The sequence below is a fragment of the Xiphophorus hellerii genome, chromosome 8 (genome assembly GCF_003331165.1).
Source record: "Xiphophorus hellerii strain 12219 chromosome 8, Xiphophorus_hellerii-4.1, whole genome shotgun sequence".
In the NCBI taxonomy this organism is placed as follows: Eukaryota; Metazoa; Chordata; class Actinopteri; order Cyprinodontiformes; family Poeciliidae; genus Xiphophorus; species Xiphophorus hellerii.
This window is the reverse complement of record NC_045679.1, coordinates 63,482-78,168: the sequence shown is the minus strand read 5'-3', so window position 1 is coordinate 78,168 and position 14,687 is coordinate 63,482. Positions and strand designations below refer to the sequence as shown.

The 14,687-nt window shown below is 48.4% G+C and overlaps 1 protein-coding gene and 1 long non-coding RNA gene across 2 annotated transcripts; both read right to left on the bottom strand.

The window, feature by feature from the left end:
• Positions 1-151: 151 nt before the first annotated feature.
• Positions 152-985, bottom strand: LOC116723875 (uncharacterized). Its single transcript, XR_004340065.1, has 3 exons — positions 875-985; positions 532-633; positions 152-165 (listed from the first exon to the last, which is right to left on the bottom strand). It is a non-coding gene; the product is annotated as an uncharacterized LOC116723875 (long non-coding RNA).
• Positions 986-2,477: 1,492 nt separating this feature from the next.
• fer (fer (fps/fes related) tyrosine kinase) lies at positions 2,478-14,116 on the bottom strand. The gene is made up of 21 exons (XM_032569634.1): positions 14,098-14,116; positions 13,647-13,816; positions 12,310-12,436; positions 10,703-10,834; positions 10,457-10,630; positions 10,288-10,387; positions 10,018-10,201; positions 7,477-7,614; positions 7,281-7,400; positions 7,088-7,210; positions 6,828-7,014; positions 6,660-6,755; positions 6,370-6,576; positions 6,159-6,281; positions 4,294-4,350; positions 4,073-4,191; positions 3,902-3,996; positions 3,693-3,816; positions 3,468-3,622; positions 3,277-3,399; positions 2,478-3,202 (listed from the first exon to the last, which is right to left on the bottom strand). The coding sequence occupies exons 3-21, from the start codon at positions 12,376-12,378 to the stop codon at positions 3,066-3,068; spliced, it is 2,463 nt and encodes an 820-aa protein (XP_032425525.1). The 5' UTR covers positions 12,379-12,436; positions 13,647-13,816; positions 14,098-14,116; the 3' UTR covers positions 2,478-3,065.
• Positions 14,117-14,687: the final 571 nt, after the last annotated feature.

The window sequence follows — 14,687 nt, the reverse complement described above, 5'->3', positions numbered from 1 at the left end:
AAGGTCCTTACCATCCAGCCAAGCAAAGTGAGTCTTCTTCCTGAAAACTGGCTCAGACTCAACGGCTTCAAAGCACCTGCAGGTCAATGCCAAGGTGAGGTAAGCTGAGTCTCCCTGTGCTAGCGCCACCTCCTGGAGAACAGCTTCAAGAACATTCAGAGGCATCTGAAAATAACAAACAAAACAAACAAAATAAAAAATCACATTGCACATTATGATCAGTAAAACAGTAGTTAATAATAGCCATTTCACCAAATACTTTGTTACTCTTACTAGTGTAGTTTATTGCAGTTACTTACTAAAACTATATTGAAGTAGTGCTACTCGTCATTAGAGTATCACATCTGGGTTCTACACCCAACTATAATGGCTGCTGTTAGTTTATAAAATATATTAGACTTTCCAGAAATTTAACATTGGTGTACAAAACATATTTAAAAAAGATCAACCTTTAAAAATAAAAGAGAAACACTAGAAAACTGGTAAGTATGTAAAAAATATTTTATATTTTTCAAGTGTAGTTATACATACCGTTATGTTGAACCATAGCAGTTTGTGCTAAATGGTTCTGTAGCTTGTATTAGCAAAGGGAACAGCAGTATTTATGTTCATGTTGCAAATAGATACGTGGATCTGTATAATGAAAATAAAAAACAGTTTGAGCATAAAATACATTTCTCAATTATACATGTTATCTACTTTTCTATTTTTATCTAATGGTGCCCTGCGGGATAATAATTAGCTATGCTACATGCTAAAATTAGCCTTCCCCTGTATGAATTACGAATTTCACTAGCTCTTAATTATATTTTCAACCTAATCTAGAAAAGCGTATTGATTTACTATGTGAAAAAATTTAAGAAGGTAAAAATACCTTTTGTTGACTTTGTGAGTTTTGCATTGTTGATCGTGAGCCGAACATCAGAGGAAGAACCTCTCAAACTTCTTTCTTTCTTCTTCTGTTCCTCTTAACTCCGCGTCTTAAGGTATTTATACTAGTGATTATGAAAATAGCGCCCCCTTCATTTCCGGAATGCAATAGTCCCATTTCCAAATAAGGTATGGGACTGACGGAAAGGTCCGTCCCCGCCCCATTCTGTTGAAGCACGTTCGTGATGGAGGGTCAGAGTTTGCAGTGCGTCTCCACTTCCTGCTTTAGCCCCGCCCCCCTAAGTCCCATTTCCACCCTTCTGCTAAACTTGGACTGCGGTGAAGCGCATTACCCAAAATTCATCATGTGACATTTTCAGTTAAAAGGCAAAATTATGGCTATGTTTTCTTTCTAGAAAATTCAAATAGTTCAACAAGGCACACATTATTAAAAAGGTTTGAGCAGAAAGAAGAAGAAATAAGAGAGAATAGTCACAAACCGAGGAAAGTAAAGTTACAAATGCAAGAGGAATTTCAAATCTTAAATTGAACTTTTAACATTTTAGTAGAAAGATTGGGCTTTTGTGATGCAACATTTAAGCACAACCTCAAATTAAATGATTTTACTTTAAAAATGGAGGGATTTTTAAAAAGCAGTTTTTGTGAATAAAAACTTAGCCAGAAGATTAAATCATTAATATCGTAATTTAACTCTACATTCTGTTAGACCAAATTTTATGATGTTAAAACATAAAGATGGAATAGATTTCTCATGCAATACCCACTTCTGAAAATCTTTCTAAAAATATTCATGAAGTTGCAAATAAGTCTCAAAATCTCAGTCACAAATATCTGACAGGATATTTATTTTCTTGTCAGAAAGTCACTACAAGGACAAACTTCATATATCATTTTGAAATAATGTTTTTTGTGGGAGTGGAATAGAAAGCTATTTGGTTCTTATTTTGTTTTGAGATATTGTGACTTTCAAACAAATATTTTTTAGAGGGGAAGAAAAGTTCCTCATGAAGCCACTCAGAACCAAACAGCTGAAAATGTTTCAACATTCAATTTAACAGCAATCCCTCCTGCTATAATTCAGCTAATTAAAGATGTTACATTTTAATCTGTATTTTTGATGACAGACCATCATATTTAAAAAATCTGCCATTTTGGAAATGCAGCAGTGTTCACTGTGCAAAAAAAAAAAAAAAACAGCTTTCAAGTGTAAAGTATCGAAATAATCTGAACATGTGATGACATCGAATTTTACTCTGAACCCAACTAGTCAGAGCAAAATATCTGAACAGCCAAATATCTGCAGGGGCGTGGCCTACTGTGACAGGGCCTTCTTGGGGGCGTGGCCTGCTGGGTTCTGCTCCGAGTTCTGCAGCCGGTTCCGGTTTGCTGGAGCAGAGGAGTTGCTTTGCTGCTCTCAAACTAGCAGATGTTTCATTGTTGTCTTCAGGGTTAGTATTGTTTATTACTATTATTTTATAATTACTCTACAGCATTTATGGTTTCATGTTGCTGAGCCATACACACAGGAGGTCAAAGGTCAGAGCTCATTAGCGTCCACTCCTTCACCTTCATTAAACCAGACGAGCTTATGAAGTCTTACGATTTATTTTCATTATAAATGATACAAATGTTTTATAACAAGTTTATAAAGGAAACGATTAGTGCTGAAAACAACAAAACATTGGAGTTCATTTACTGTGACAGTAGGTGGCGCTCAGTTCTCACAAAGCCCAGAAAATGATGCCGACCAATCAGGAGTCATGATTTGTTACCATGACGACTAAGCGATGCCATTCAGAGGGAAAGTTTAGTGGAAGGCAGACTGGGCGGGGCCTGAGGCGACTGACAGCTGGCTGTCGAAAATAAAAACAAATTAAAAAATAAATAAAGGAGAAAAAAAGAGCTTTAACATGGAAACTTCTGTCACCATGGATACAGTCCGGGAGGAGTTCTGGGGGCGGGGCTTAGTGGCATTTCTTCACATTGTGTCTATAAAAAATGGCTGAATCGTTTATTTAGGCACCGTTTATTTACGGCTTGTTGGCCGTTTCTATGGCGACAGCACTTGAAAACCCATGTACCATCTGATAGGAAGAGGCTGCAGACCGCGCCTCACTTCCTCTTGATGGCCACTAGGTAACACAGGCCCCGCCCCCTGTGGGCGTGGCAGCGCCTCACTTCCTCTTGATGGCCCCCAGGTCTCTTTGCAGCTCGGAGAACTTGGGCCGGTCCTCCGGGCTGTACTGCCAGCAGCGCTGCATCACTTTGTACACGTCGTCAGGGCAACGCTGAGGACACGACATCCTGTAGCCTGGGAACCAAAAAACATCTCCATGGTTACTGCTAATCCTTTGATGGCGGTGACAGGCGGCGGCGCCCGCTTACCTTTCTCCACCTGCTCCCTGGCCTGCTGATTGGTCATCCCTGGGTACGGACACACCCCCAGGCTGAAGGTCTCCCACAGCAGGATGCCGTAGCTCCACACGTCGCTCTCTGAGCTGTAGCGACCTGCGGAGGACAGCCGGTCAGCAGCCAGTCACTGATGGGCTTCGGGTGTGGGCGTGGCCAGGTGTTACCGTAGTTCAGGGCCTCGGGTGCCGTCCACTTGATGGGAATCTGCTTGAGTCCAGAAGAAGAATAAACGCCGTCATCTTCCTGCCGGCTCATCCCGAAGTCGCTGATCTTCAACACGTTGCTTTCTCCGACCAGACAGTTCCTGGCGGCCAGGTCCCTGGGGGTCAAAGGTCACGGTCACACCGCGCTCCATCGTGCCTGCCGCTCGCCTGAGTGACCGTACTCACCTGTGGATGCAGTTTTTACTCTCCAGGTACGCCATGCCGGCAGCAGCGTCCACGGCGAAGCGAACCAGCTGCTTCGTCTTCAGCTCGTCTTTCTTCTTCCTCAGGAAGGACAGGAAGTCCCCGCCTGGTGGAGAAGGAACCCCGTGGTTACAGCCAAAAGGAAGCCAGCAGCAGATGGCCAGCCAATAGGAAGTGGAGGCTCCACCCACCTGGAACCAGCTCCATGACGATGTAGATGGGTTGCCTCTGAGTGCAGACGCCGATCAGCTTCACGATGTTGGGATGGTCGTACTGCTTGAGGATCCTGCAGCCAATCAGGTGAGAGCTTTAACGGTTTTCTTCTTCTACGTTTGGTGGTTTGAACCGACCTGAGAGCTCACCTGGCCTCGGACAGGAAGCGGATCTTCAACTCTGGAGGTAAATCCTCTTTACACGTTTTGACGGCAACAGGCACTTTGTCTCGCTGCAGCGTTCCTTTGAAGACCTCGCCAAAGTTACCCTGGCAACAGGCAATGGCATTATGGGACATGGGAGCAGACAGGTGCATCTAGGTTATGGCATGAGGTGACTGATGGTGGGTGGAAACAGGAAGTGAGGTCACCTTTCCTAGTAGCTCTCCCAGCACGACGTCTTCATGGTTCAGGATCCACTTCTTGTCCTGAAGAGGAAACCAGACTTTCAAGATGGCGGCTTGTTGGAGCAGCTGCTGTGTTCGTTCACATTGGTTCTTCATGTCTGCCCAAAGCCCCAGACGTGTAACCACAGATCATGCATTGAACTCGGTCTGAAGCCAGAGCGCGGACCAATCACACGCTGGCGCAGCTGGATCTCTAAAGTTTACGCGCCTCCTTTCACTCAAACTGGGTGTAGGCTCACCTGCATGGGTATTTATATCAACCACCTGAATTCTTCAAGTTTAAAACTCACTGTGTTAGCTCTGCTCACGCAGCTCAATGTGAGCCGCTAATATAGGAGCGCGTTGAGCGAGCGCTGGCAATAATTTATCTTTGTGAACAAAGAATTATGTGCAGCATTTCCATCTCAACACGCTGCCAGCGCCCGGTTCTGTCTGTGCTGATAAAGTTTATGGTTGTGGTCCCGGTTGGCCGAACTGTTGGTGGTTCAGTAGTTCAGCCTGCAGTCTCATAGTCATGCATCACACTGGTTTTATTTTATTTCTGTCAGTATTACTTTTTAGTATTTTTTAGCTGCAATCTAATACTGAGTTTAATTTTTGAGTTTTAGCTGTTTGCTCATAAATACATCTCAGTAAACTACAATTATCACTTATTGCTCAGACAATTAAAACACGCCCCTCTCCCAGATTTCACTAAATCCATGGTGAAAAGCTGTTAGAGGTGCTGATGGTTTTAGCAGCAAGAGGGGCCCCTAGGTCAGATTCTGCCCCAGGCCTCATGCAGCCTTGGACCGGCCCTGCAGGATGAGTTCAATCTGCTGCACTGAGCAGAGATGAGCAACAAACTGAGATTTAATTTAATGCTAATGTGGCTTTAGTAGCTCTAACATTTCTGTCTGTTGAGTTTTAATAAGAGCCACAGAAACTGCCAGAGCTTTACAGAGTTTTTCAGATCTCCTCGCGCATTAACTCTCTACGTGGACAAAGCATTTGATACGGTTTGATGCTTCGTGTAACTGAAAAAATAATACTGAAAATAATAACATAATATAAAACCAGTGTGAAGCTCCTCACCGGCTGAACCTGCATGATGAGGTTAGCGCTGGTTGTTAACCGCCAACGCTCCGACCAACCGGAACACAGACATAAACTTTACAGTGAAGACAGCGCCACATGCTGGGCAGCGAGTTGAGATGGAAACCATCCATCCATTTTCTAACACCCCACTTGTCTCTAGTGGGGTCTGGAGGTGCTGCTGCCTCTTGAAATGTAAACGCCTCACATAATCCTCTGTTCACAAATAAAAATCATCCTCACTGCTCCCTCAACGCTCCTCTGAAAACCCAACAAGTTGTTCCTGCAGCTCACATAGAGCTGCGCAACCAGAGCTAATGCGGTGGGGTTTAAACGCAAATATCCAGAACGGTCAGCCTGTGCGAGTTTGAGTGCGATTCACGCTGAGGTCCTGAAGAGATCAAGCAGCCGCAGGAACAGAAAATGCTCCAGATTTCAGGAATAAATCTGTGCCTGGTATTTACCCAGTAATATTTGACATTTCCTGTCAACTTAACATCTTTTAATACAAACCCATGATGGACGGCGTCGGCGCCGCGCCCGCCGGACTCAGCAGGTTTACTGCCGATCGTTACAGAGCCGGACCCGACCTTTCTGATTTATGTCTGAAATGTTTCCAAACACAGCAAGACAGTCGATGTGGGCGGGGCTAACGGTCAGTCGGGTCGGGTCGGGTCGGTGATTTGATTGGCTTGGTGTCAGTAAAATTCGGCCCATTTATCACACGCCCGTTCAGGTGTGTGATGGCGGGTTACCTTGACGACCGGGTTGAGCAGGACGACCCCAGACTTCTTGGTGATGACCTGCTTGGAGGAGAAGTGATGCTCGATGAGCTGAGGGATGGTGGGGAAGCCCGTCCCTTCAAACCGGTACTGACTCTACCAGAGAGAGAGAGAGGAGCCGGCGGTGGGTTCGGTGACCTCTGACCCCACCTGCTCCGGTGGGCCTGAGCGTGAGAATACGTACGTCGGCGAACTGGATGATGAAGTGCCGCCTCTGGTCGTCGGAGAACACCGACAGGACATACTCGCCCGGCTTCCCGTGGCTCTCCCTCACCAGGAAGTCCCCCTGTTGCCGTAGCAACTCCTGAGCCTCGGTGCGGGGGATGGCTCCGTGGTACCACTCCTGCTCCGCCAGGGGGCGCTCCGACGTGGGAATCACATCAAAGAACTGCTGCTCAAACCATAAGGCCATAAAAAGACGTGACCAGCGAGACCAAAGGACAGAGAGAGAAACGCTGTGGAAGGACGACCCACCGAAGTGGAGGAGCCTAGCATGGCTTTGGGCGAGCGCATCATGCCGGCCAGCGAGTGGCGCAGCGTGTCGAAGCGGGAGCTCTTCTCCTTCTTGTCCTGCAGGGCACAGGGGTCAGAGGTCAGGAGGAGAGCCGGCTGCCATCGCTCTGAAACGCCACCTTCACCCACCGTCGACGACACCGAGCGCGTGTCGTCCTCATACTGCAGCGCTGGCGGCGGAGAGGCGACCGCGGCGGCCATCTTGGCGTCCAGCAAGGCCTTCTGGGAGAGGAGGCAGGCCTCTGAGCTGCGCAGCGATTGGACGGCCTGACGCAGCTCCAGCAGGGACAGCTTCTGGCTCAGCAGCAGGACGCAGCTGCAGGTGAGACAGACAGGTGAGGCCTGGCTCCGCCAGGCAGGTGAGGCCTGGCTCCACCCCCTTCACTCACTCGCTCTTCCTGTTGGCGTTCTGCTGGCCGGTCTGGATCCGGGCCTCCAGGTCGTCTGCCAGCGTCTCTTTCTCCTGCAGGTTCTTCTGGGTCAGCGCCAACTCTTCTGTCTTCCACGATAACCTGGACAGGAGCAGAGCGAGCTTTTACTCTGGAAGGTCACAGGAAGTGCTTTAATGCAGTAGGCGCTCACGTGTTCTGCAAGCTGTCTGCGGTCAGCGTGTTCCACAGGATCTCGTTGGCTGGGATGTTTTCCGTCTCGTCCAATAGGGACGCGTCGAACTCCACGTTCGCCTCCGGTGGCACCGGCGACCTGATCGCGGGACAATGGGCGGTTACTACGGCGACCGGGCATCGCCACGGCCACTGCCAGGCGGGGCCGGACTCACCTGTAGGCGTCGATGAAGTGCTGGTACTCGGCCAGCGGGTCGATCTGCTGGACGGACGCCGAGATCTCCCGATGGACGCCGACGACTTCCTCCGTCAGAAGACTGCTGATCTCACAGTACTCCTCCAGGATACTTTTACTAGAGTACACAGAGGTACCCGACAGTACTACGGGGTACTACAGAGGTACCTCGCAGTACTACAGAGTAGGGTTGGGTGAGTTTTTCTATTTACAATGGTTAAACTGGTTAAACTGGTTTTATCAACCATCTAGTATAAATTCAGAATTAGTTTTTGGCATCTAATTCAGTGTGTGTGTGCTTTATCCCAGCGGTCCCCAACGGGTTTTGGGGGGGGGTCACATGAAGCATGTTGTCTCCGCTAAAGCCCAGTTCACATGGCCCAATTTTAAATGAATCCTAACCGGTCATCCTGCCTGCGTTACGTAGAACGTCGGACCGCTCCGATCTAAAATCGTTCATATTCAACATTGTCTTGGTCCGATTATCGCAGCCTGTGGGGTTTTCACTGACTGGGAGCGAAACGCAGGATGCTGAATGTGGCAGGTAGAGTCCGGTGGACATCAGAGGCGATGTGTGGAAACAGCATGAATGTTTATTCAGCATTTCGTACCAGGAATATCAACAGAAATGATAATGAGAGGAACTGGAGCGAAACTGGTACAGCAGTTGATAAGCCCAGTAACTTTTCAGCTATCCATCATTAAAGTGACATAAATAGGTTATAAAGGTAAGGCTGTTTGTTCAGTCAGAGCTTGAAGCCGACACTAGCTCTCTTAAAATGAGCCACAAACTATCACTGCTGCTTCTACATCGTCATCCTGTTTGATTATTCTAAATTCATGTTTGGTCTGTTGGGGTTTTACTGGATTTTCTTCTGGAATCGGTTCTGTGGTGTGTTGCTGCTGGACTCACGAACCGACCGAACCTGTTGGACTTTTATCGGCTCTGTGGTCACAGAGGTCTGGAAAATCGGCCCACAATCCTTAAATGGTGTGAACCAGACCTAAAACTCACAAACTCCTCTCCTCTCGTCTCTCCACTGCCCTAACGCTCTCTGACTCTGGTCGCTATGGTAACGTTTACATATCCCTTCAAAATAAGATACAGATGCGCCACAAAAACGAACTTTTTACTTTGGTGAAAACTTTAACTCAGGATAACGACTAATGGAGCCCTGAGCTTGTTTCTCTGCAACCAGACGGTCCATCTGGGAGAGACGAGAGACAATGAGACCGGAAGTGTTGCTGATGCTCAGGGTTCTTGGTCTCTAGTGGAGAAGCAGCTTGAAGCTTCATTGCCTCATTAACATCCGGTCACCATATCATGCAGAGCTTGGACTGTGGGAATCACCTGCTGGGATAAATCCATCCTCCTGTCTCTTCTCTGGGCCTTTTCCCTTCGCAAAGAAACTTTACAAACAATCTGATCCGTTTCTGACTCATTTTGCTGCTTGTGGCTCCATGTTGGCGGCAAGACGGAACCGAGAGAATCCGGTTAAAGGATTTTCAAAATAAAAGATCCTCCACACTCAAATAATACATAAAACGGAAATATTTAGTTATTTCTTGTGCAGAAACTCTTGTGCACCAACCGGGGTTTGGGGAGGACTGGTTTATCCGACACCCTTTGAATGCATCACTAGCCCCTCCCAGTCTGAACGTCCTGCCCGCGCTGCAGAGGAAACAAGATGGCGGCCGGCTGAATTCCAGGTGAGAGACGCAAGCTGAAGAGGAACCAGATGACCTGGGTCAATAATCTGGTTTGGATTTTATACGCAGGAAAACAAAACGAGGTCATTTAGGAATCGTGTCACAAAACGCTGCGAGCCGTTTATTGCCGCGCTGCAGCGACTGAACTATATCGCCAAGATGTTATTCACTAAGAGCCAAGCAAAGGCAAAACTGTTCAACAATAACTCAAAAACACTCATCCTTTTTCTACGTTACACGCAGACTGGTTGGCATAGTAACTGACACCATAAAACACTCAGACATTTCCCACACAAAGAACAGAACATTCAGTCCGTCACAGTTTCATGTGGTGGGTTAGCTCCCGCTGCTATTAGCTAGCCCGAAACTGGCGGTGCTAGATTAGCTAATTGAAACACCTGCTGGTGTTTAGGTCGATATTTTTTATATTGTAACTGAACCGAAACGCAGCATATCTACGGCATTGTGACGGTTGTAAAGTCAAGCTAGCATAACTGAACTACTTTCCTCTCCCTCACTACTTTTCTCTTAATTCAAACTTTTGTCATAGCGTTCGTTGACTGTTACTAGCAAAGCACTTCATCATTTTTGTTTTTATACATCACCATGTTGATAGTTTGCCAGCTTTTTGCCCTCCAGCAGGGCGATGAGGAAGTCATGCTGAAAAGCTCTTATAGTTTAAAATGGCATCGGAGATTATTTAAACATATTGTGAAATGTATCGTGTATCATGAAATACCAAAAAATATTGGGATATTAGATGTTCCTCATATCGCCCAGCCCTCTCTGTGGGTGGGGTCATGTGACTCACAGTGCCAGCGTCATGTCCTCCTGCATCCTCTGCAGCGCATCGAGCAGCGCTGGCGCCGCCCGCTGGCGGTGGTTCTCCTGCTGCGTTCGGGCGCCGCACACCGCCAACACGTAGTTATTGTGGAGGTTATGGAGCTTCGCTGTAGCTTTGTCGTAACGTTCGCGAGCCCGCTCTGCTTCCCGGCCTGTGATTGGTGGGAGAGTAAGGGACATGATGGTCGGTGCAACAGGAAGCGCGGTCAGCAGCAGGCGCGGCCGAACCAGGACCGACCTTTGGATAACGCCTCTCGGTACTTCTCTTTGGCGTTGTTGGCGTCGCGGCTCAGCTGACGGTAGGAGGCCTTCAGCTTCTCCAGGTCATTTTTGGTTACCTAGCAACAACAGATAGGCTTGTCTCTGCGGTCGTGAGCCGAGCCGTCCCCAACCGAATCCCGGGTTACCTTGTGGTTGTGGCTCTCCAGCTGCTGATGAAGACTCTGGTAGCTCTTCTTCACCTGCTGCTTGTCCCGAATCAGCGTGGCGAGGCGGTGCAGCGGGCCGGAGTTCAGGTCGTCGGCGTGACTCCTCATGATGTGACCCAACGCCTCCGTCTGACGGATCACCTGAGACCACGACTGACAGAGCCACCGGACTAAGAGGGGCTGGCCCACAAGCCCCGCCCTCTGGGCAACAGGTGAGCAGCTTACCTTGCTGACTGTGCTCACGTAGTCAGCGGCTTCCTGCTTCTCTGTTTGCTGAGTCATGCTGAGCAGCAGGGCGGCATACTCCTTATCGCTCTTCACCCGCAGCGTCATGAAGCGCTTCACCGTCTCCAGCAGCTAGAGGGCGTCAGAGCACACAGGTTCAGCTACAGCTGATGGGTCAGAACCCGTCTGCTCCCCACCGACTCCTGATGCCAAAAGTCAGGTGAGACACAGACGTGTAGCGACCTGTTCCCCTACGCCACACATGGCTGACTGTGGTACTTGTCGGGGGCGCGCGGCACCAGTCAGCTCGTGTCTGGACCGGACCGGACCGGTCGGGCTGTGTCAGGTCCGATAGCGCGGCGCCGGTCGGGTCATGTGACGCCGGTCGGGTCATGTGACACAGATGCCACACAGGACTGAAGGAATGTCAACACTTCTGGTTGTTTTGTCACAGTGTTGAAACTGGAAATATATTGATCGTAGTGGTCTGCCGATCGATCGTCTGATTTCCATGGAAAAGAATTTGATTGGCGATCGCTGAACACCGTCTCGTCGCTGATCACTTGTACCTCAAACTTAGCGGCACCAGAGAGATGCCGTCTCTCTGGTGCATCATCACTGGAAAGCTTCCCTGCCCTCACCAACATGGCGGACCAACACAGGAACAGCTGAGATGCTTCTTCCCACAATGCTCTGCTACATAGCATGTGGAAATGCTCTTCAACAGTTCTGCCTGTTCAAAGCTTTAAATTCACTTGTGTTTATTTCCATTTCAGAGTTTTAAGGCCATTTTAATGTTCATATAAAATTAAGTTTATTTCACACATGAAGCAGCAGACTGTGTTTATTTGTTTTATAAATTATTTTTAAAAATAGGTAAATCATTTTGTCCTTTGCACAACAGAGGTTGCTAAAGCACCAGACAGCTAGCCATGCTATGATTAAATCAATTTTGCATTTGTCTTTGAATGTTAACTTTAATATTTCTTTATTTTTAATGTTCAGTATTTTTGTACTTCATTTAGAGCAGGGGTCTCAAACTCCAGTCCTCAGGGGCCGCAGACCTACAGTTTTTAGATGAGCCACAGGTACAAACCACTGGAATGAAATGGCTTAATGACCTCCTCCTTGTGTAGATCAGTTCTCCAGAGTCTTGCTAATGACCTAATTATTCTGTTCAGCTGTGGGGCAGCAGAGGCCTGCGGCCCTCGAGGCCTGGAGTTTGAGACCCCTGATTTAGAGCATCACTGGTTGCAGTTCCAGCTTTGGCCTGCAGGTGTACATGTTACTGCTTACGATTAAAGAAAAACATTTGCAGCCAATCCATGTGATCAATATCGGCAGTAAAATACATGACCGGATCAATGATAGATATGGATTGTTGTGATTGGTAAATATCGGCAGGATCAGTTTTATCTGTACCTGCAGAGAATCGGTAAAACAAACGGTTCCTGATGGATCATCGAGTCCAAATCAGTTCAGGACCCGACCGGTTTCTACTGCTGGTTCTGGTTGGGTCCGATCTGTAGACACCCGAGCTCTCGGCCCAGTTCATCAGAACAGGCTGTGGCCAGTGGGGATCCCGACCAGAACCGACCTCATCTTACCTTCAGCTCCCAGTCCTGCAGCTTCAGCAATCCCTCGTGGGAGTTGATGAGATCCCGACCAAATCCCATCCCGGATCAGCGGTTCCGTCTCTAGAAGTGCAGCACAGAAAAACCCGAGGGCATCGTCCTGTGGAGAGAGGGACGGGTCAGAACCAGAACCACTGGGTCCAGTGGACGATGCCCTCATGGTTCATGGTTCTGATCATGGGATCTGGAGCCCAACTATAGTGACCCACACTTCCTAAGCCTCCCACTGGGTCTGCTCCAGTCCCACTGGTGAGCGGATCGGGTCTCACCTCCCAGTGGGACCCGACCCGCTCACCAAAGAAAAGTCCGTCCCGACCGGGCGTCTGTCCCCCACCGACTCCTTTCGGTGTGGAGGAGCAGCGGCCCCCACTGAGGGCCAAGCTTGTGTCTCTGAGAGCCCAGGGCCCCTAAGGGGAAACTCCTTCCAGCCGGTTGCATCGGTGACCTCGTTCTTTCGGTCTTCACCCAAAGCTGGTGGCCTTAATGGGGGCTGACTGACGGTAAATCGAGAGCTTCGCCTTCTGACTCGGCTCTCTCTCTCAGAGCACCGCGGTGGTGAATCGGTCCAGAGATATCTGAAGGTTCTGGTCTGATGAACCCAACAGAACCACTGCAAACTGCAGAGCCCGGATCCTGAGGTCACCAGAACGGATCAACACCTGCCCTGTTCAGGAAGGTACTGAACAGAACTAGAGTCCAACTTTCACCAGCAACGAGGACCAAGTTCTGGCGCTGGTTTTTCTGGATCCCCTTGGCCCGTGTTAAGGGGCCTGGTACCCGGCCCTCCTGACCCCCGAGGGCATTCCTGAGGAGGACTTGAACTTGGCCTCACCTGCTGCTTCTCTCCAGCTTTTGCTAAAACAAACTGAGACCCGGTTCGATGAAGAGGCTCGGTGTCGTCTCCAGGATGGGTCAGAACCCGTCCTCCTGGGATGGAGCTGATCAACCATCTCTGGGTCCAGGCTGGACTTCCAGGCCACCAGCTGGAGGGACGCCGAGGCTACGCTAGTCTTAGCCTTAGCTCCTGAGCCCCATTCAAACTAATGGAGGAAGAGCTATCATGCTACTGCTAGGAGATAGCTGCCACTGCTCCAGTTAAGGTACGTCACCTTTGAACTCACAACACGCTCAGAACTTGAATAAGTCGGGTCCATTCTAGCAGAACTTGTCCCGGCTGCTGTCCTTGATTCGGTCCCGAGAAGCCCGCAGAACGCGGAGCGAGCAGCCGGAGAAGGAATGGCAGTCCGGGACCTCCACAGCTCGGGAGTGGGATCGCTGTTTTCCCGGAGCTTTCTGTTACGTTTACTGACCTGAAAACTGGATAATGCGGCGGCAGAGTCTCCGTCTGGTCACCGTGCTTCCCTCTGGTCCTCCCCGGGACTCATGTCGTCCTCTGCACCGGGTTTTTCTGCTCCGTTGCCGTGTTTTTGCTCTGCTGTCCGGGATGCAGAGCTAAAAGCTAACGGCTAACAGGGAGGGGCTTCCGCCGGAAACGGAAAACCGGGAAGAAGTGGGAGAGGGGGACGGGATGGGGTGGGAGGAGCCAGTAAGAGAAAAAACAGTCACGTGACGAAAACAACAAGAGACAAGAAGAAAGAGGACATATGGTTCATTCCGCCATGTTTTATTCCCAAACCAGAAACAATCCTCACAGAACCGAGAAGTCAGAACCTCCGGCTCCTCCTGGTTAACAAACACTCTGAAGTCCGGAACAACAAAGAACACCAAACACTAAACCATAGATAAAGACATAAACATTACCTGCATAAACTCTAAACAGAAATAAAATCCATCGAAACATCTAAACAGGAAGCAGTTAAACCAGGACAGTTTAATAAGTTTAATCTTTATAAGACGACCACAGGGGGCGGTATGGAGCGCAGCATGATGGGCTTCAAAGAAAGCCGCTTAACTGGAAAACGATGTCTTCATCTTCATCACCATCATCACTAAAATCTAATTGATGGCTGTAAATTAGTTTTATTACTGCGAGTTTTATTATTGATTAAAGTTTCAATAAAGAAAAACAGACCAGATCAAACTAGGGGGGAGGGTTGTTAATGGAACCAGTGAGACCAGTAAGCCCCCGCCCTGGGCGGAGCTCTGAGCTGGAAATGAGAGGAATGAAGGAACAGTCAAAGTTTCTGTCCAACTGGTTCCAGAAACATGAGGCGTTCACTGCCCTCCGTTTGTTTTTTACTGCTCTGGGGTCACATGACCTCCAAACAGGAAACACATTTCGCTCGGCACAGAGGAAAACATTTATGAACAATAAATCAAAGTCAATCATTCAATTCAGAATAAAATAAAAACAATTCATTTTGAAATAATTTTGACTCTAAAATATATAA

Bases quoted from the DNA above. Each gene is read 5' to 3' on its own strand.
- fer (XM_032569634.1), bottom strand. From the start codon at position 12,378: ATGGGATTTGGTCGGGATCTCATCAACTCCCACGAGGGATTGCTGAAG. The intron at 10,835-12,309 runs GTAAGATGAGGT...GACGCCCTCTAG, and splicing joins TGCAGGACTGGGAGCTGAAG to CTGCTGGAGACGGTGAAGCG. The intron at 7,211-7,280 runs GTGAGCGCCTAC...GCTCCTGTCCAG, and splicing joins GCAGACAGCTTGCAGAACAC to GTTATCGTGGAAGACAGAAG.